This window comes from Dipteris shenzhenensis, chromosome 8 (assembly GCF_047967505.1).
Source record: "Dipteris shenzhenensis isolate YYH24624 ecotype China chromosome 8, Dip_SZ_1.0, whole genome shotgun sequence".
NCBI lineage: Eukaryota > Viridiplantae > Streptophyta > Polypodiopsida > Gleicheniales > Dipteridaceae > Dipteris > Dipteris shenzhenensis.
This window is the reverse complement of record NC_141603.1, coordinates 6087073-6107468: the sequence shown is the minus strand read 5'-3', so window position 1 is coordinate 6107468 and position 20396 is coordinate 6087073. Positions and strand designations below refer to the sequence as shown.

The 20396-nt window shown below is 46.6% G+C and overlaps 1 protein-coding gene across 2 annotated transcripts in view; it reads left to right on the top strand.

Moving 5' to 3' along the window:
- The first annotated feature begins 2861 nt into the window (after positions 1-2861).
- The window catches only part of LOC147899023 (uncharacterized), a 55776-nt gene continuing 38241 nt past the window's right edge, over positions 2862-20396 (top strand). For both annotated transcript variants that reach the window (XR_015541374.1, XM_087377645.1), the window contains exon 1: positions 2862-3396. Coding sequence is in view for 1 of the 2 variants with exons in the window: in XM_087377645.1 (XP_087233771.1) it covers positions 3065-3396 (332 nt within the window). In the remaining variant the exon portion in view is untranslated. The remainder of the gene's footprint in view (positions 3397-20396) is intronic.

Sequence of the window (20396 nt, the reverse complement as noted above, 5' to 3'; positions counted from 1 at the left end):
AAATGAACAAACATATACGAGCAAATTGTGTCCACACACAGCATCACATATCATAAGTCCCAAAGACCGCTCAAAACACTTAATCCAAAAATGTTTCGTGCTATAATTCGCTAAAGTCAAACTCAACTTCACAAAGCATCTATCGAGCATTAGAAGAGAAAATAGACCATCATAGGATAGCCGATGCTTGCTTTGGACGTAGAATCTCCTAATACTAAACGTAGTGCTTTCCTTGTTGTTTGTGTATCCAATATCTTTGGCTGACAACATCAAAAGCAACAAAAACTCAAAATGGAGCAACCTAGAAATAAGCAATTGGACAAAAGAAGAGCACAGAAGGCACATGCACCTCGAGACGTTCTTTATCCTGCATGAAATCCAAAATTCCAAAAAGTCAAAATAGTATGGGACGTGGTTTGACCATCGGATCGAAGAGAATCATTGTTGTAACTGAATGAAAGGGCGATGACCTAGTATCATCAACCAACAACTTCAACCCAGAGGCAATCAATAGCATAAGAACAACAAAAATGAAATTCTAGCAGCCTGTATTAAACAAATTTTGAATTGTTCACAGATAAAAGGTATGAGAAAACCAATAGAAACACCAACAGCTATACACTTGAATAAGCTCGAATGAATTACTGATTTCTAAGCCACACACAAAAGAAGCTCCACACCGCTCCCGCAGCCAAGGATCAAACTAGTGACAGCTACACACACCAAAAAGGCGTATCCATCTTTGAGTCATCCACATAGGAAGATCCATGGTGGTCTACCAGCACTGCACCACTCTCTTAGCTAAGAATGAAGCTTTTCCTTCCACTCATCGAAGATGCTATGAACCATAGCATCTAGCAATACCGATAGTGATTCATCCCTACCCAACACTTAATAGATATTGCAAAAATACCGTATGTGAATCAACTCCTCAAATATAGATCCTTTATTAGCACTGCCCCACTAGGGGCAGGCTATAGCAAAGAGAAGCTTTCCTGTATAAAGCGGGTAGAGCCATCTCTTTCCAGTGTCTGTCAAGAAACTTTCCTGAGATAGGTTTTCATCTTCTCTCGGTTCTTGCAGTGTTCTTCTATCTCTTTCTCGCTTCTTGAGTCTCATCTTTGATGTTTCTTGTGCCAAGGTCATTTAGCCTTTCCTCGTCTGTAGCTAGTCTATTTTTCGACAGCACGAGCAACCATGGCGTCCTTGCCATGCTACAATTTTTGAATTTTCAGCTCCTTCCGATCCGGTAAGGTACGAGACTTTGTTGCATGGATGCAACATTTGTTCAAGCTGGCTTTCCATTCAGTGTGATAAGTTGAGAACAATCTTGGAATGTCAGAAGGTTTGCTGCATTGATGCAACCTTTTTGTTGGCAACCTGAAGAGAAGTATGATGGAGTTCGGAAGTTTTTGGTTATAAAGCTATGTGTATTACTGTTGTTGTGAATCTAATAAGCGATCGAGATGAAAAGACAGGGCGTGATGGATACAGAACGCCGTCATGTCGATGAAAAATTCAGGGGCGCTGCGTTTGTGGTTAAGTTTTCTTTCTTAAACGCAAAAAGCATCGAAAATCGAGAACACGCAGGTGGATTTTCTGTGGGTTTTTTTTGTAGTGTTTTGCTTGCATTCCCTTAGCTTCGAAAAAGGAGACGTGAAGAACGTCACTATTGCATTATACAATCGTTGGAAGTTTTCGGTAAAGCTATGTGTAATACTTCTGTTTTGAAGCTGACAAGTGAGACGAGGCAACGAATTTTTTTGAAAAAGGCAGGAGGATCGAACATTGGGAAGGCGCAAGTGGTTTTTCTGTGTTTATTTGCTGTGGTTTGATTGCATAGCATTCCTCCCCCTTCGCTTTGAAAGAGGGGATGTGAAGAATGAAGCTATTGCATTATACAACAACAATATAGACTTGCTTTGCAGCCGTGGCTTGATGAAGTCTGTGCTGTTGTATGATGCAATAGCTACTTTCTTGACTTCTCTCGTCAGTTTTTAGATGTGAACTACCTCCCCTCCTTCGTCAATCACTTCGCTTGTTGCATAGGCTTCCCCTTTTCGATTGCATTACGAGCCAAATTGTCTGAAAGCATTCTCGTTATTTAGACCTCGGACGATAACGATATAGTGCAAGAAGCATCAACTGTCTGACGCCTTTGTGCTCACATCGGCATGGTGGCCTGCGCGGGTGGACTAGTTTGTTGCATCTTCGAGGTCCGGCTGCAAGACCGTGCTCATCTCCAACTCGCTCATCCGAGCGTGCCCTGAACGAACGCTTCGCGCCCACCACGGTGGGCCTCGTGGTAAAGAACCTTGACGGAGCTCTATGATTCGAGCTGCCAGGGGTGGAGGATGATAGCCCTGCTGTTGTGCTTGTGCAATTTGGAGTCTCGAAAGACAACCTATGCCAACGACTTCTTCTATTCCATGAACAAGAGTCCCTTCAGCGTGTTGGCATACCACACAGAGCAAGTGGCGTGGAGCAAGATCCAAGCCATTTTTTTCCATCCTTGCGCTTTCCGGGAATCTATCAATGACAGATTGATGAGACAGTATGAAAATTGTTGAGCTCTTGGCGAGTGACCTAATATTAGAATTGAGAATCCCGAGCTTAATTCAACTACTCTCGTCATATCAAATCTCATTTTTCTACTCTTTCTTTTAAGGGCAATGCTCTAGGCACCCAGTGCCTCTTGTTGGACTATGGAAGAGGCTCGTTATGGTTCAGAAAAACCTTGCATAGAACATGAGAAACCATACTCCAAGGTTTACGCCAACCCCATAGGAGGGCAAAAATTGCATAAACCACATGGAGTCTGTAATGCACCCCTTGAGGACCTTTCCAGCTACAGCTGCCAATTCACAAAGTCTTCGATTATTACACTCGGCTTCGACAAATTGTCAAGCATGCACTTCAACGTTTCCTGCTCTCCCTTGTGCTGCTTTCTCGTCTGTCTTAGCAACAAACCCCGACTATCCTTTGTGCGTGTCTGTTTGTGCATGTGTATGCTTTTACACCTGCGCTTCTTCTCGTCTAGTCACTCCTTTTAGAGAATTGCATCATGACTACACTCAGAGGACTACGAAAATTGATTAGCGGTAATTTGAGCTCAGCCGCTTACCTCCGCAAAGAATGTTATCCTGCAATGCCACATAATTTGTTAGATGGAACATTCAGACGGTATCAGTTCGGCAGTGGAAGATGCAGCAGCACAATGCCGGACGACGCAGTGCACGGAACATTGAAGGGTGATAAGGTGGATGTTGCGATAATAGGAGGGGGGATAGTAGGCTTGGCTACAGCTCGTGAGATTGTTTTTAGATATCCAAAAGCAACCGTAGTAGTTCTAGAGAAGGAGAAGAATCTTGTGCCGCATCAGACATCTCATAACAGGTGTGCTGGAAAATAAGAAAAACACAATAACCCCGGGTTTACAAGATGCTTAGATTATTCTCTTAGGAAATATAATCTTTTCTTTTGTTGTTGATATGGAAATCGTGACTGTATGCGTTTGTCAATTGTGTTTTTCATAGTTTGAAATGTGTGCTTATACATGTGACTTGTGTGAGTGTCTCTGTGTGTGGCTCAAATGCTTTTCAGTGTGTACACAAGCATGGAGAGAGAGAGAGAGAGAGAGAGAGAGAGAGAGAGAGAGAGTGGCCTATAGTAAGGGTAACTCATACAAGTCACTGTGTGCTGAGGCCAAGGGCTCGTTTACTGCACGCTGCGGGGACGTAGTCTCTGGGGCGTGATGTATCCGATGGGCCCTATCAAGAGTGACACCTTGGCTTAGACGATCTCCTCTGAGTAGGGTTGGGATTGTTTGAACCTCCCATCGTGTGTGGTCTGTTTGCCCTGGCGTCGTCTCTTCCCGTTGACTTCCCGTTGACCCATGCTGCGCTCATGTCGGCTATCTCCTCCTCTACTCCACACTGTCCCAGGGTTGACTCAAAGCATAGAAATATGTGACATGTCACTGTGTACGGTTAGCCTTGTCTCCTGTGGCATTGTCAGCTCTTGCTGTTTGATCTGCCGTAACAGGGTCTATTTGTGTCTTCGCATCTCCATTAAAAGAGGCCAATGTAGACCTGGTTATGGATCAGCTAGGAGAGTGGTCCAAAACCGTCCCCCCCTGAAAGATACAATGGTACTATCCTTGGATCTCATAGTAGACTTGGCAAGTACATAGGAAGTGCTCCTCTGTCTTCACCTTTACCAATATGCATAGCCTGCATTGTGCATATATGTTGTCAACTTGCACATTGCAGGAGCCTAAACTTGAGAGAGAGAGAGAGAGATTAACGTCCTCGGGAGGCCTCATGAGCCTATGGGACAAAGTACACCAAAAAAGGAGAACTCATACAAGCCTCGGTGGACTGAAGCAAAGGCTGTGCTAGGGCCCTTGCCGAGTGCTATGCTAAGCGAAAGAGCTCAAGAGCTAAAAACAAAATTGAGAAACTGAACCCTGAGAGTCAAAAGCCGAAACTCGCCATTGTGGGGGCTCTCTTGGTTGGCTGGAAAGTAAACTCGGATTTGCCTATGTCGAGCTCTCTCTCTAGTGGGTTGCAAAGATATCTCGGATCGCTATCTCTCGTTGTTGGCAGAGGATGTGGTCTATTCGACCCTTGTATTCGATGGGCTACGTCAAGTGTGACGCCTCGTCTTTGGCGGTCTCCTCTGAGTAGAGTTGAGATAGGCCGGACCATGCTTTGGTCACCCTCCATGTCGCATGTGGTCTCTGTGTCCCTCATGATAGCGTCTCGTGTCTCGATATCCAAGAGCTTTGGATGATTAGACAATATGTCTTCATCCATCCACTTGGAATCCAATGCCCTTTCTTTGCTTTTGCAAAGTCTGTGTTGTTGCCTTAGGTGCCTCAAGACCCAGACTTGAATAAAACCTTAACCAAGCCTCAAACTCAACTTCTACAAACTAATTGCAGCCTTCTAGATAAATTGCACTTCAGAAATCACCCTGACAGATGGCTGGAATCCAAATTACAGCAACATGAGACAATTCGTAGCACTCTAGAATAGTTCGCCAACTAAGAATCACTTTTGTTTGGGACAGAAGAGGTATCGGTAGAATCACAATAGAGAGAGAGTGGGAAATTGAGGAAAAGAGCGAAAATACACCACTAGGGGCCATAAACAAGGGCTTCCCCCCCTGTAAATGAAGGTCTTTATACACTTTAAACCATTAGAGGTTAGCCAAATGCATGCATTCTAGTTCTTGGGACTAATCCTAGTCCCTTGTGGGCGTCCCCACAATGCAACGAAAGGGAAATGAAACTTGTTCTAGTTAACCGAAGTCAACTTTCTTTGACCAAAGTCAATATACAAGATTTCTCTTTATTTCTTGGGAGAAGTACAAATTCGTGTAATCCCCTCTGCTTCCAATCTATTGCCCTCAACTGATACAACTGTAGAACTTGGGGGTACTCAAATAAAAACTCCTCATCTACCCACTTGGCATCAAGTGCCAAATAATTCTTGAACTTGACAAGGTACTTATGGATAACCTTGCCTATGGGTCTCTTTTTCTTAGTGTGATACACAATTTGTTCTGGTTGGAGGGTCTCCATCTGGTGGCTCTTCTTAAACTAGTTCCATGGGCTCTTGACCTTGACATTTCTTTAGAACACTCATGTGGAAAGCGTTGGATCTTCCAATTCTCTGGTAGTTCTAGTTGATATGCAACTTCGTTTATTGGCTTATTGACTTGAAAAGGTTCGTAATACCGGGTAGACAGCTTTGGATACACCTTTTCTTTCGAGTCTAGTTTTCGAACTTAAGGAGTACCCAATCTCCTTCTTGGAGATTCATGTCCCTTTTATGCTTATCTACTGCTCTTTTGTGCTGTTCTTTGGATCTTTCTATGGCTGTCCAAACCTGAGAAAAAAGCTGTCTCGAGGTCTTGAACATCCCTGATGAGATACAAAAATCTTGTCCTTGGTCCTTAGATATGGTGGTAAAATCACCTTCCCATAGATCGCTTCAAATGGCGTCTTCACTGTGGAATTGTGAGTGTGTTGTTGAATGCAAAGTCCACTAAAGGAAGGTACTTTTCCCACTCAGATTTTTGCTCATGCATAGCATTTTAAGAGATCTAGCACCATTGAATTCACAATCTCACTTTGACCGTCTGATTGGGGTGAGAAGAAGAAGAAAAATCCTACTTCTACTTCTTCCCAATGTTGTCAAATAAATCTCTACAAAATAAGCTGGTCATCCGGGGGTCTCGATCACTTACAATTGACTTGGGGAGCCCATGATGCTTGAAGATGTTTGCCATGTGGTGTGCTTTGATGGTCTTCTTGACTACGATTAAAGTGAGCTTGCTTAATGAATCTGTCTATGATATTCCAAATTCCATCATTTCCATTCTTTGATCTTGGTAGATCAAAGATAAAATCCATGGCTATGCTTTCCCATGGGGCTTGAGGCACAGGAAGTAGCATCAACAGTCCTAAAGTCTTCTGTTTGTTATACTTTACCTTTTGGTAGGTAAGGCATTCCGTAACAAAATTATGGATATCCTTCCGCATACCTGGCCAATAGAACTGCCTTTCAATAGCATGGGTCATGATGGAAATACCTCGATGACCTTCATAATGTGGTGCTTGGTGCATGAGATTCCTCCATTACTTCCGTCCGCATGTCACAAGTCACACACAGATGATCGTCCTTGATGAGATGCCCATCCTTGAGAGAGTAGTGGCTGGTTGACTGGAATATTCTCCATGATCTTTCATCTCCTCAAGGTTATGATGGCCTATGGTGACATATTTGCTTGAGGCCTCCTGGAAAGGGCATCCGCCACTCCATTTTGTGTTCTTGGAGTATGCACAATCTGAAAATGGAATATGGACAGAAAGTTCGTCCATCTCAAATGCTTTTTGAGAGCTTGGTTGGGGTCAAGAAGTACCTAAGAATTTTGTGATTCGTCAAACTTCTTTGTCAAATCATGTAAAGGGGCTGCGATATCGGTAGTGTCTGATGAACCTTCTATAGTAGGAGCAAAGTCCCAAAAAGATGCATACTTCATGCACCGTTCTTAACTCGGGCCATTCTTGATGACCTTGATCTTTGTGGGGTCCATTCATATTCCATCCTTGGAAAGAATGTGGTCAAGATAATGGATTTCATCCAAAAAGAATTCACTTTTCTTTCCATTAATCGAAAGCTTATTGTCTTTGAGTTCTTGAACACCGAGGCTAGATGTCTTATGCTCCTCTTCTGACTCTGCGAACACAAGAATGTCATCAAAGAAAGTACATGTGAAATGTCTTTGGGGTCCAAAGATCCGGTCCATCATCCTATTGAAGGTAGCTGGAGCATTTGCTAAACCAAAGGGCATGACTAAAAATTCATGTAATCCAAAAGTCATTCAGAAAGATTTCTTATAGATATTTGGGTGATGAATCCTTATATGATGTAGCCACTCTTTAAATCAATCCTGCTGAAAATAACTCCTCCCTTCAACCTATCCAACACATCATAAATGCGTGGAATTGGGAATCTGTTCTTAATAGTCATCTTATTGAGGGCTCTATAGTCAACACACATGATAAGACCCATCCTTCTTCTGAATCAACAACACGGGTGAGCAAAAAGGAGGAGCTAAGTCGGATAAGTCCTTTAGAGAGCAAATCATGTACCTAGGCCATGATCTCGGTCTGGGCTGCTCTCACCCGACAAGGTAGCTGATTTGGAGGCTCACATAGAATGAGCTTGATAAGTCTTTAAAAGCATCTAAAAACTGAAAATTTTCTTGATTTGGAGGGTGCAACTCAAGATTTGGCTCATTTTCTTTATCCTTGACAAAGATAATGTAAGCTGTAATCAAAGACTTATTAATTTTCCAACAGAAACACTAGGTACGATTGGAATAGTTTCTCCTCTTCCTTTAGCAACAATCCGATTCTATGATTGAAAGCAAGTATTCTTTCAGGCCTTCGGATCCCCAAAACTGCATCGAATTGATCCAAAGGTGAAATGTAAAAGTCCTTGTGATTTCACACAATCCTGGATGTAGATCCTAAGCTTGCCATAAGGGGCGTCACAGGTACTGATTGTCCTTGGAAAATCTGTCGGGCATCTAGACTACCCCAACTCTTGTGTTTTGATCCCTAACCACATGGCTAGGTCACGAGACATGAAGTTATCCACCGCTCTGCGATCAAACAAAATTAATACATTCCTGTCTCTTACTTTGACCCAAGAGAGACAAAGTCCTCTGGCCTCTGGATCAGCCACTCTCCCTAGTATGTTAGGGACTCCTCCTGCCAAAGTCTTTGGCGTCCTTTTGGCTCCTTTGCGTTCTTGGATCTTTCGGGGCAGTCGGCTGCCAAGTGTTCTCCTATCTCGCATCCAAAGCACTTTCCCTTCCTTTCGGGAAGTGTCGATCTGTTTTGGAGTGAATTTAGGCTTCCCTTTATAGGGATTTGGCTCACCCCCAGTTTCTGTGGGTGAGACTCAGATCTTGGTGGTGACAGAGAAAACGTCTTTCATGTCCCTCCTGGTACAATGTTTTCGTTTCTGATTCCCTTTCTTTGCTTACTCGAAGGAAGGATGGTCTTTGATGTACAAGAGGACTTCGGGCGAAGCGGAATGCATAACATCCTGAATCTGTATATTAGGTAGAGTGTTCGCGTACGCACGTACTTTAGATGACAATCCTACCTTAATACTTCCTGTAATGAAGGGGAAAAAGTTGTTAATGTAGCGGTGCTTTAGTGAGGTTTAGAGGGATAATGAAGGGGACTATATAAGTCTGAGCCCTCCACTCTTGTAACACTTTTTGATGTGACATCTAATCTATCTACTCTCCCTCCTTCCTCCTACTTGCAACCTACTCTCTCTCTCTCTCTCTCTCTCTCTCAGGCTCGCACCAGCAATTTGGGTCGTCTAGCTCTCCCAGGTCGCTGCTAGCTGCTCCAGCTATTCCAAGGTTAGGCCGCCTAGGGCGAGGGGGCGTGCTTCCTTTAGGTCACACAAGTTAGCTTGGGGGGCGTAGCAGCAGCCCATTCCAGCCCCCGGCTGAGCTGAGCCCCTGGCTTAGTCTGGGGTGTTAGAGACAGCATGAGGGCCTGGATTTACTCATTGGCTGTCATGGAGCTCCCAAAGGTGAAGACCTTTGCCACAACCGCTAGCAGTAAACCCTCCTACTCTGATATCGCAGCAACTCCTAGCCCATATACATTGCATTACAAGCGAAGGATTGGCTCAGACTCACAGGAGCATATATATTTTCTACAGCAGGAAATAAGGGAGCTGCGACTCATGGTTGCAGCCCTCAGGAAAAAAGTAAATAGTACTTTTGCTTTTGCTGAGGGGAGAGGGAATTGAAGGGTTTCTCTGATTTCTTTGGAGGAGGCTGGCTGGTCCCCTTTGGAAGGTCTCTTTTCTTTTGCTTTTTCGAAAAGTCTCTTGGAACTTGGGCTTGTCTTTGGAGCTGCATTTGTTGTTGAAGAGCAGCCTCTTTTCCACCTTCAAAGCCACATTGATGGTGTCCTCCAGAGAAGTAGGAGCATTGATATCTACCTCATTCCAAATGGTATATCTTAACTAGGCAAAGGACTTTCTTTGTTGTTCCTTTTTATCCTTCCTACTGAATGCTTAAACTTACAACAAAGTATCTCAAAAACAAGCAACATACTCACTAACTTTCTATTCTTGTTGTTGATGGAGTATGTCTCATTGGACCATCATGTCCCTCTTGAACTCTTTAGGCAGGAAGTGCTTCAACAATTGCTTCTTGAAGCGTTTCCAGGTGTTGGTCTGCTGTCTAGTATTTGCCATGGCTGCCCACCAAAGTGAAGCATGGTCTTGTAGATGCAGGGCACAAATCTGAGTTTGGCCTTCTCTTCATAGTCATCCCCTTCAAAGTACTCGAGATCTTGGATCCAGACCAACAAGACTTCAAGCTGATCTTCTCCCTTGTACTTGTTGAAGTTGAAGAGCTTATCTCCAAGGGGTACTTTATATTTAGCATACCTTCGTCTCTTTGTGTGCCCTCCAGGAGATGAACTTCGGAGCTACTTTCTATGTCGACGAGGGGAGGGAGAGGATGACTTACCCTCCCTGTTGGAGTTGTGGATGTTTGCACGGCTTCTTTCTTGGGATTGGGGCCCTGGTTCGTGGGTTCCCTCATGGTTACTCTCTAGGACTTGCATTTATTGAACTATATTGGACATGCATGTGAGTTCTATACTCGTTTGTGCCAGATGTATGACCATGATAGTGTTATGTTACAGCATGATGGGTTGAAATGTCCCGATGGGCTGAAATACAGCCTTGATATGCACTCTAGAGGTAGATCAATTGGTAGAAACAGGTCATGTTCAAGGGGGAATTCCAAGAGCAAGTCTAGCTCTTGGACTTGTGTTAGATGTTTCTATTGTGGAAAGTATGGCCACATGAAAAAGTACTGCTGGAAATGGCTAAGAAAATGCAAGAAGAAGAGCAAGATTAAGAATGACAGGAAGAAGGAGAAGAAGCATGTTGAGCTTCAAGGCGTGGATGCCAAGGTTTCCACTGAGAGTAGCAGCGATGAAGGCATTCTTTTGTCTATGTTTGACACCTCCTTCTTGGCCACTGATGTACCCATTCTCGATGATTGGATGTTAGATCCATGTGCTTCATGTCATATGACCCCTCATAGGTCATGGTTCTGTGCCAATCAGGAATGCATTGTGGGGGACAGTTTAATGGGCAGTGATCATTCTATGGATGTCTATGGTTACGGGGATATCCACCTTGTTATGCCTAGTGGCTCTATTCTTGTTCTGCAGAGGGTTAGACATATACCAGGACTTGCTATGAGCAAGATCAGTACTGGACAGTTGGTTGAGGCAGGTTATCATGTCTCTTTGGGTGATCATGCATGGAAGATTGCTAGAGGCAATTTGGTTATGGCTAGGGGATCATGGGTTGGATTCTCTTTTTTTGCCGAAAAAACAGTGCTAATTATATTACTTCGAAAACAAGATACAAGAGGTCAGCATTGCAGCTGACGGGCTGCGTTCACTAATCGGACGCAGCCCAAAAAGGTAACAAAAGTAAAGCTCTCTCTCACGGAGGGATAAGGCGAGTGTGAATGAACAGCCAGAGAGGTGGTGAGTAGCGCCACTGAAGGCCCTGCGAAGCCTGCTCGAAGAAGAGGCCTTGTGTGTCCCAAACCCGGAGGAAACGTCTCCGCTTCTCCCGACCGGCCTGGGAGTCCCCTAGTATCTGGTCCCACTGGCCTCTGAGGGTATGTATAATCTCACTCCAGATGTCAGTCATGATCTGGGCAGTCGATAAGGAGGTGCCACCGAGGATCTGCGTGCAGCGCGAGGTCCAAATGTGCCATCCTGCGATGCTGCTAATAATCTCCCAGACTGGCTGCCTCTCCTGAGCTCCTGTGTCAGCCTCTGCCAGGTGCTGCGGGATACTCTCGAGCGGCCCCCACGTCCCTTGTGTGATAAGGAATGTGGGGTCCTGCTGACATGCCTCGAATAAGTGATGAAAACCAGGTGCGGTGCTTCACCAGTAGAACGCGCCCCAAGTGATCAATCCTAGCTCCGGTGCTGCGCGAGTAAGGATCCCGAAGGTCCACCTCCACACTTCCTGGGCGCGAGTGCAACTCCATAGGCAGTGTTTTGGTGACTCCTCGTCCTCATGACAGATCTGACAACGTCCGTCCTGGCCTATCTGCCGCAACCAGCTCCCCACTGGAAGACCTTTGTGGGCAAGAAGCCACAGGAAGTAGGAGATCTTCCGCGGCCGCCAGCTCTCCCACAAGGCCTTCCAGAAGGCCTGCAAAAAGAACCTGGAAATACCCTGTGCATACCAACTGGGCCGCTGGGTGGGAGGGCGGCTCTGCATCCTTCCGAGAACTCGCCTGCCCAATGTCGTGCTGTAGGCAAAGAAAGAGGTTGGCCCCTGACCTGTCACAATCTCTAGCCATCTCCACTCTCCTGGGTTCCAATCAAGCTCTGACAAGGCCCGCCCCTCCCAGAGCCAGAGTCGCCAAAGCTGCAGCTGATCCTGCTCTATGCTAGGATCGGTCCGCCAAACCTTCCCCATGAGGCCTACGACCCGAACCCTCTGCCATGGGAGTAGGGGGTCGATGAGCACATCCTCTCTCCTGAGTCGTCCATCCCCCAGAACCGCGAAGAAGGAAACAGAGGAGTCGTCCATCCGCCCTGCGATCACCAGTGGGATGCCACGGGGGGTGAACTGTCCTAGCCATCGGTCATCACTAGGCATGAGGATCTGAAGCTCAGGTGGAACCAACCAATCAGCTGGAATCGCGCCGTCGATCTCCGTACGTCTCGCCTGGGCTCCACGGGCACCTCCAGCTGCGTCTGCAAGATCAGCCGTCTCCAAATGTCTGTACGTGTCCCTCCAAACTCGAAGGGACCGGGTTGGCCCCCGCATCCAGCCGTCCCACTTGATGTGTGATCTCTCCCCCAATTGAAGGCCCTCGGCATCTCTGACCTGATCGTTCCAGATAAGCGGCTGGCGATCGATCTCCTCCTGACAGCTAGGAGGGGACTGAATGAGACTGAGGCGGAGCCGCCTCCAAACCATGAGGAGGCTACGAACGAGTGGGGAGCGGGGCTGAGTGAGCGGGGCGGAAGTGAAGATCCACCTGAGGGACGGAAGCCACTCTCCACCTCGGCGCGGGACACAAGAACCGACCCCTGAAGTAACATCTTCCACGTTTGCCCCCCCGGGGTCAAACCGCGGATGACTAGCTTGAAGCTCTGGATCGATGACCCCCAGGCCACCCTCAGCCTGCGGAAGAATGACTGTCTGCCAAGCAACCCTGGCTCTGGTATCTCTGAGGCCATCCTCCCCGGACCAAAGGAAGTTCCGAACCAACCTCCTAAGTTGTGCCACGCTGGATCTCGAGAAACACCAACAGGAAGCCACATACCAAGCCGTGGCTAGGAGGACCTGGTTGACTACCAGGGCACGACTTGCAAGGGAGAGCTTGGCAGTGCTCCAGAAAGCCAGCTTCCGTCGGATGGAATCTAGCATCGGGAGAAACTGCTGAGCTGGCGTGATATCCAGGCCGACCTGAAAACCGAGATATCTAGCTGTCTGTCCCCGCGGAATCCACGTGAAACCCAAAAACCTCCCCCACTGAGAGCACGCCCCGGGGTCTGTGAGAAAACCAACTGATTTGTTCCAGTTGATTTTCGCACCGGCAGCCGAACAGAAGACCTCTAGGGCCATCCTCACCCTCTCCAGCATCATCTCATCATCCTGGACATAGAGTGCTGTGTCATCCGCGTACTCCGAGTCCAGGAGCTTCGTGTCCTCCCGGAGTGGAAGGCGAACACCCCTGATCCCAGTAGACCTCGCCCGAAGGTAGTATGTCATAGCCTCAGCGAAGAAGAGAAACAGGTAAGGAGCAAGGGGGCAGCCCTGACACACTGATCTCTCCAGACGAAAACGCTCACCCATCCTGCCGCTAATGATGTGTTGGGGTTAAAGGCACATTGCCAACCCTTATATTAAAGAATTAAAGATAGGACACCTATGACTGTCTTAAGACAGTCATAGGGTAAACCTAATCCTAATAAAACTTAAGTGAGTTTGTGGTGTGGCTCACTCATCACTTCACACCCGCACTATTGTGTCTCTCTCACTCTCTCTCTCTCTTGCTCCCCTTTCAACTCTACTTCCCCCTCTCAACTGGTATCAGAGCCTAACCTCTCTTCACTCCCTAGCCTACCCTTCCTTCCTAGCCCACCCTCAACTGCACCCACCGTACGGACAGATCCGTACGGCTGTACGGCGTCCGTACAAGCGTACGGACGGAGCTCGAGCAGCGAACTGTGGTGCAGGGCGGCATCGCGAAGACAGTACGGCGGCGCAGGCTGCAGGGCGGCATCGCGAAGGCAGTACGGCGGCGCAGGCTGCAGGGCGGCATCGCGAAGGCAGTACGGCGGCGCAGGCTGCAGGGCGGCAGCGCATTGCGAAGGCAGGGTGTGGGGCAGTGCTGCGGGGCAGCAGATCAAGGCGTGGTCACGGGCGCAGTTCGGGCGCGGGCTTTTTTGCATAGCAGCTGCTAGCTGCTAGCTTGCGCAGGGTGCGCAGGATCAGCCTGTGCACAGCACTAGGCTGTGCGGGACCAGAGCGCGCAGCGCGCACACTCAAGTACGGATTCCGTACCTGCTGTACGGATTCCGTACAGGAGCCGTACAGCCGTACAAATCTCCACGCAGAACTGTGCTATCTTGACAGTACAGCAAGTACTTTCCTTCATCTCGTGCTTGAGGTGAAGAGAACCACAGTGTGTGGTTGATTGCACATCTATTTTGTTCTGGGAAGGTAATGCCTTGATTTTGCAAGAGGATATATGCATTTACTGAGTGAAATTCTCAGTTTTGGGTGATCTTATCAAAGGGCTTTTGCCTAGATGTGTTTGCAGTCTATGCCTTGAGGCAGTGTGTAGCCAGGGAGCACACATTTGCTTTATTTCCGCAGTGCATTTGGTGACATTTGTTGCAGATCACATTCTTTGTACACACTCTGAAAATCTCAGTTGAGCCACGCTTGGTCAGGGCGCATCGAGTTTACTCGGTCCCTAACTGCCCATCGTTGACAGTGCTCAAAAGATTTTCTTCTGGGTGTTTGTACTTTGTGGTTTGTGTTGTTACTGAGTACACAGAGGCAGTTTATGCTTTGCACATTGTCAGGTACAAGAGTCAGAGAGATTTTCATTTTGCACTTGATTCAGGTGTCAGATCAAGGGGCTTTTGCCCAGACTTTGTTTGACAGCACTTTAGTTACCTACAGAGATCTTCAGATGCTTTTTCTCCCCTTGGTATAAGGGTGATTGCTTGGGATTTATCCCATTTACTGTTGCAGGTTTTGTGACAGGCTGAAGGATCATTTACTGTTTTTTGGGTGTTTGTCAAGTGGTTTCTGCAATTTAACTCAGTGCAAGACCTCATCTGAGGTGGGAGAAGTGATCAGTACAGTCAGTACAGCAGTGTTTACAGCAGTCTGAGTGGTTTTGTCAGATAATTATGCACTGTTAAGCTCTTGTTGAGCAGCAGCAGCAGTCTGAAATTACTGTTTTTATGCCTCTTTAAGCTCAGAACAGTTTGTCAGAAGGTACAGTACTTGCAGGGACATTTACTGTTTTGCTGCAGATTTTACTGACAGTAAAAACAGCACTTTTGAGAGTGCTACTGGCTCTTGAATAGAGCAGACTTTTCTGAGAAATCAGAACTTTATTATTCAGTCTTTTTTACTTCCAGGGAGTCAGGTACTTTCCTCATCTGATATGGCATCAGGAGGAGGTGATTCTTCAATTCTGAACATAAAGAAACTGGAAGGAGCACATAACTATGCATTATGGGCAGAACAGTGCTTGAATGTTCTTCTGTTAAAGAAGATTGCTAAGCCCATAAGGGTAAAGGGTGTCAAGCCATCTGATATGGCAGCTGATGATTGGGAAGAGCTTGATTTGTCTGCGAGGGCAGCTATTATGCTCACTATTTCAGACACTCTTGTGTTCAATGTACAGGCTGAAAAGACCTCTTATGGTCTATGGCAGAGACTAGAGGAATTGTATGCCCAAAAGAGCTCAGCCAGTAAAGTTTATTGGCTGAAGAAGCTGGTCGATCTTCGCATGAAGGAAGGTACAGCTATGACCTCACACTTGAGTGAGTTTAATGCTATCTTTACACAGCTGATTGCACAGGGGTTGAATCTTGATGAGGAGTTCAAGGCCACTTTCTTGTTGTGTACCCTCCCTGAGAGTTGGGACACTTTCAAGACCACCCTGTCTAATTCGAATATTACTCTTATGTATGCTGATGTAGAGAGCTCTCTTCTTATGGAGGAGATGAGCAGGAAGAATAATGCGGGCAGCAAGTCTTCAAATGCTTTGCAGGTACAGGATAGAGGCAGGACTCAGCAGAAGGGGAAATCTGCTAGTAAGTCCAAATCCCGCAGTCAGTCCCGTGGCAAAAAGGACATTGAATGCTTTTATTGTGGCAAGAAGGGACATGTGAAGTCGAAGTGCTTCAAGTTCATACGGGATCAGAAAGCCAAGAAGGCTGAATCACAGGATACAGGAAATGCAAGCAAAGGCAAAGGCAAGGCCACGCTAGTTGAGTTAGATGCAGTGAATGTTGCAGCAGAGGACAGTGACAGTGACATACATGATGTTTTATGCTCTTCTGCTGTAATAGCACATGCTGTGGTTATTGATGGCCATGACATGCACACCTGGCTCTTAGATTCAGGTGCCTCTTTTCATGTTACACCTCACAGGGAGTGGTTTACTTCCTATACAGGTACTCATGGAGTTGTTCATCTTGGGAACAACTATGCATGTCAGATTGCAGGGATTGGCAGTATTCAGATAGTATTTCCTGATGGACAGTCATTTATGCTTGATGGTGTTCGCCATGTGCCGGAAATCAAGAAAAATCTGATTAGCACTGGCTTATTGGATGACAGTGGTTACCACACCACATTTGGGGATTCCAAATGGGTGATTACTGATGGCCAGACAGTAGTGGCTGAGGGTTTTAAGAGTGATACCTTGTACCCTCTTTATGTTTCCAGCGTGGGTAATCATGTTGTTGCCATAACCGAGCTGCCAAAGGTTTCATTGTGGCATAGCCGGTTGGGACACATGTCTGTTAAAGGAATGAAAGAACTGTCACGTTTGGGTTATCTGCCGTCTCTTTCATTTTCAGATTTGCCTACTTGTGATCATTGTATTTTTGGCAAGCATTCTGTGACTCCTCATAAAAGGAGAACTCCCCAGAATAGAGCACCACTTGATCTAGTGCACACTGATTTGTGTGAGATGCCACAGTTATCACTAGGGGGTGCCAAATATTTTATTACTTTCATTGATGATGCCACACGCAAGGTGTGGGTCTATTTCTTGAAGCATAAGGGAGATGCCCTAGATGCTTTCAAGAGGTTTGTCGCTCAGGTTGAAAATCGGACAGGTCGTAGGCTGAAATGCCTCAGATCCGATAATGGGGGTGAGTATGTGTCACATGCTTTTGTGCAGTTTTGCCAAGCTAAGGGCATCAAACAGGAACTCACAGCCCCTCATAATGCATCTCAAAATGGTGCAAGTGAGCGGATGAATCGAACTGTTCAGGAAAAGGTTCGATGTATGTTGTCTTATGCTGCATTACCCCATGGCTTTTGGGCAGAAGCCGTGCAAACAGCAGTTCACATTATTAACAGGTCACCAAATAAGGCTTTGGAATTGAAAGTGCCAGAGGAGGTGTGGTCTGGCAAGCCACCCTCATATAAACACTTACGGGTATTTGGCTGCGAGTGCTTTGCTCATGTACGCAAAGATCTCCGCACCAAACTGGATCCAAAGTCTATCAGATGCATCTTTATGGGATATGGTGATGAAGGTGAAATGGGGTACAGATTATGGGATCCCGTTAAACGGAAGATTATACGCAGCAATGATGTCATCTTTAAAGAAGATTGTGTACACAAGGAACCCGTGCAACCTGTGGAATACAGGCGGGTTATTTATGATGATGTTGGACAGCAAAGAATGCCTATTTATATGCAGCAGCAGCCTGCTGCAGATCACCCTGTTCAAGAGGGTATACAGGCTGATATTCAGCCAGAAAATTTTGCCAATAATGCACCACTGGATGTGCCAACAGATGGGGCTGTAGAACAGCCAGGTACGGTGGTACAGCCACCTGTTATGCATGAAGAACAGGCTGGACAGCAGCCTAATCCGGAACAGTTTGTTAGGAGGAGCACCCGTGCACAACGGCCTCCTGCCAGGTTTGTTCCCGGAGCCAATAATGTGGCTGATTTTGTCATGCTGACAGATTGTGGTGAGCCTTCCAGCTTCAAGGAAGCTATGGGCAGAACAGAGAAAAAGAAGTGGGAGAAAGCCATGCAGTCAGAAATGGATTCTCTACTTCAGAATGATACATGGGACTTGGTGCAGTTACCTGCAGGCAGAAAAGTTTTGCCATGTAAGTGGGTTTACAAAGTCAAAGTGGATTCAAATGCTTTACCGAGGTATAAGGCCAGATTGGTTGCCAAGGGATTCAAGCAGGAGAAGGGCATTGACTTTGATGAGATCTTTTCCCCTGTAGTCAAGATGACTACTTTGAGAGCAGTGTTGGCTCTTGTTGCTCATGCTGACATGGATTTATGTCAGATGGATGTGAAGACAGCTTTTCTTCACGGAGATCTCCATGATGAGATCTATATGAGTCAGCCAGAGGGATATGCTGTTAAAGGGAAAGAGCAGCTTGTGTGTAGGCTCAAAAGGAGCTTGTATGGACTCAAGCAGGCGCCAAGAGAATGGTACAAGAAGTTTGATGCATTCATGCAGTCCCAAGGGTATCATAGGTGTGAGACCGATCATTGCTTGTACACCAAACGGGCAAAGGATGGCAGTTTGATGCTACTCATTCTATATGTGGATGACATGCTTATTGCCAGTAAATCTCAGCATGAGATTAGTGCTTTGAAGAAACAACTGCATAAGTCTTTTGACATGAAAGACTTGGGTGATGCAAATCATATTCTTGGCATGCGTATTACTCGTGACAGGTCCAAGGGACTTTTGTTTCTGTCACAGAAAGAGTACATTGACAAAGTACTGCAGAGGTTTAAAATGGAGGGGGGGAAGTCCATTAGTACCCCGTTGCCTCCACATTTAAAACTCAGCAGTAAGGACAGCCCCAGATCACATGATGATAAGGCTGAAATGGCCAAGGTTCCGTATGCATCTGCAGTTGGATCTTTGATGTATGCCATGGTTGCCACTCGTCCGGATATTGCTTTTGCGGTGGGAGTCATCAGCAGGTATATGGCAAATCCAGGCAAGCGGCATTGGGAAGCAGTGAAAGGTGTCTTGAGGTACCTCAAAGGTACCAAAGACTTGTGCATATGCTATGGTAGGCAGGATGCATTGGTGCATGGTTTTACAGACTCAGACTATGCAGGGAATGCAGATAACCGGAAGTCTACTACCGGTTATATTTTCACATTTGCAGGAGGTGCTATATCATGGGTGTCTCGGTTGCAGAAATGCGTTGCACTGTCAACCACAGAAGCTGAATATGTTGCAGCCACTGAGGCTTGCAAGGAAGCAATATGGCTTACTCGGCTGGTGGGAGATTTGGGCATTACAGGAGATATGCCAGTTTTGCATTGTGATAGTCAGAGTGCTATCATGTTGGCAAAGAATCCGGTTTTTCATCAGAAGACCAAGCACATAGAAGTGAAATATCATTTCATCAGGGAGGTACTGGAAGACAAGCGTCTTGAGCTTGTGAAAGTACATACTGATGATAATCCTGCAGATTTGCTCACTAAGAGCTTGCCTACAGAGCGGTTTGCACATTGCCGCCACATCATGGGATTAGGATGAGACCATTCTTATTTTATGGTCCTGTATACAGTAACTGTATATTGCTGTAATTTTTATTCTTTACTCCCCTTTAGGCACATTGGCCTTTAGGTGGGAGGTTGTTGGGGTTAAAGGCACATTGCCAACCCTTATATTAAAGAATTAAAGATAGGACACCTATGACTGTCTTAAGACAGTCATAGGGTAAACCTAATCCTAATAAAACTTAAGTGAGTTTGTGGTGTGGCTCACTCATCACTTCACACCCGCACTATTGTGTCTCTCTCACTCTCTCTCTCTCTTGCTCCCCTTTCAACTCTACTTCCCCCTCTCATGATGACCCTGCTAGAAGCTGTCCTGTACAACGCTGAAATACCCTGAATCCATCTTGCTGGGAAATCTAGTCGCTCCAGAGTCCCCTCCAGAAAAGACCAGTCCACTCGATCGTAGGCCTTCTCAAAGTCGAGAAGTAGGATGGCTAGGTGTGACCCACTGTGCTGAGCCCACTCCGCCGCCTCTGAGAAGGTGAAGACATTTTCCAGGATACTGCGATCCTGGACAAATCCTGTCTGAGTGTCATGAATGAGGTCTGGAAGTAGAGGCCGAACTCTGGCGCTGATCATCTTGGCAAGGATTTTGTAGGCAGTGGTAAGGAGGGTGATCCGGCGCCACTGACGGATCTCCTGTCTATCTCCTCCCTTCGGGATGAGGCAAATCAGTCCCGAGGAGAGGCTCTCTGGCATATAACCGCTGCTGAAAATCCTCTGAAGAGCTGCTAGGAGGGGCTGATGGATCTGATCCCAAAAGGAGGTGAAGAATGCCCGGGATAGCCCATCCTCGCCCGGGCATTTCTGCCCGTCGATGGCCATCAAGGCCTCCAACATCTCGTCCGTAGTGAATGGTGCCAACGTCGCCTACATGCTGGGCTGGACCAGGGATGGAATGTGCCTCCACACCTCCTCACGGGAGCGTCGAGTGCGAGGGGCAAGTGGCTCCTGCTGGAAAAGAGTCCT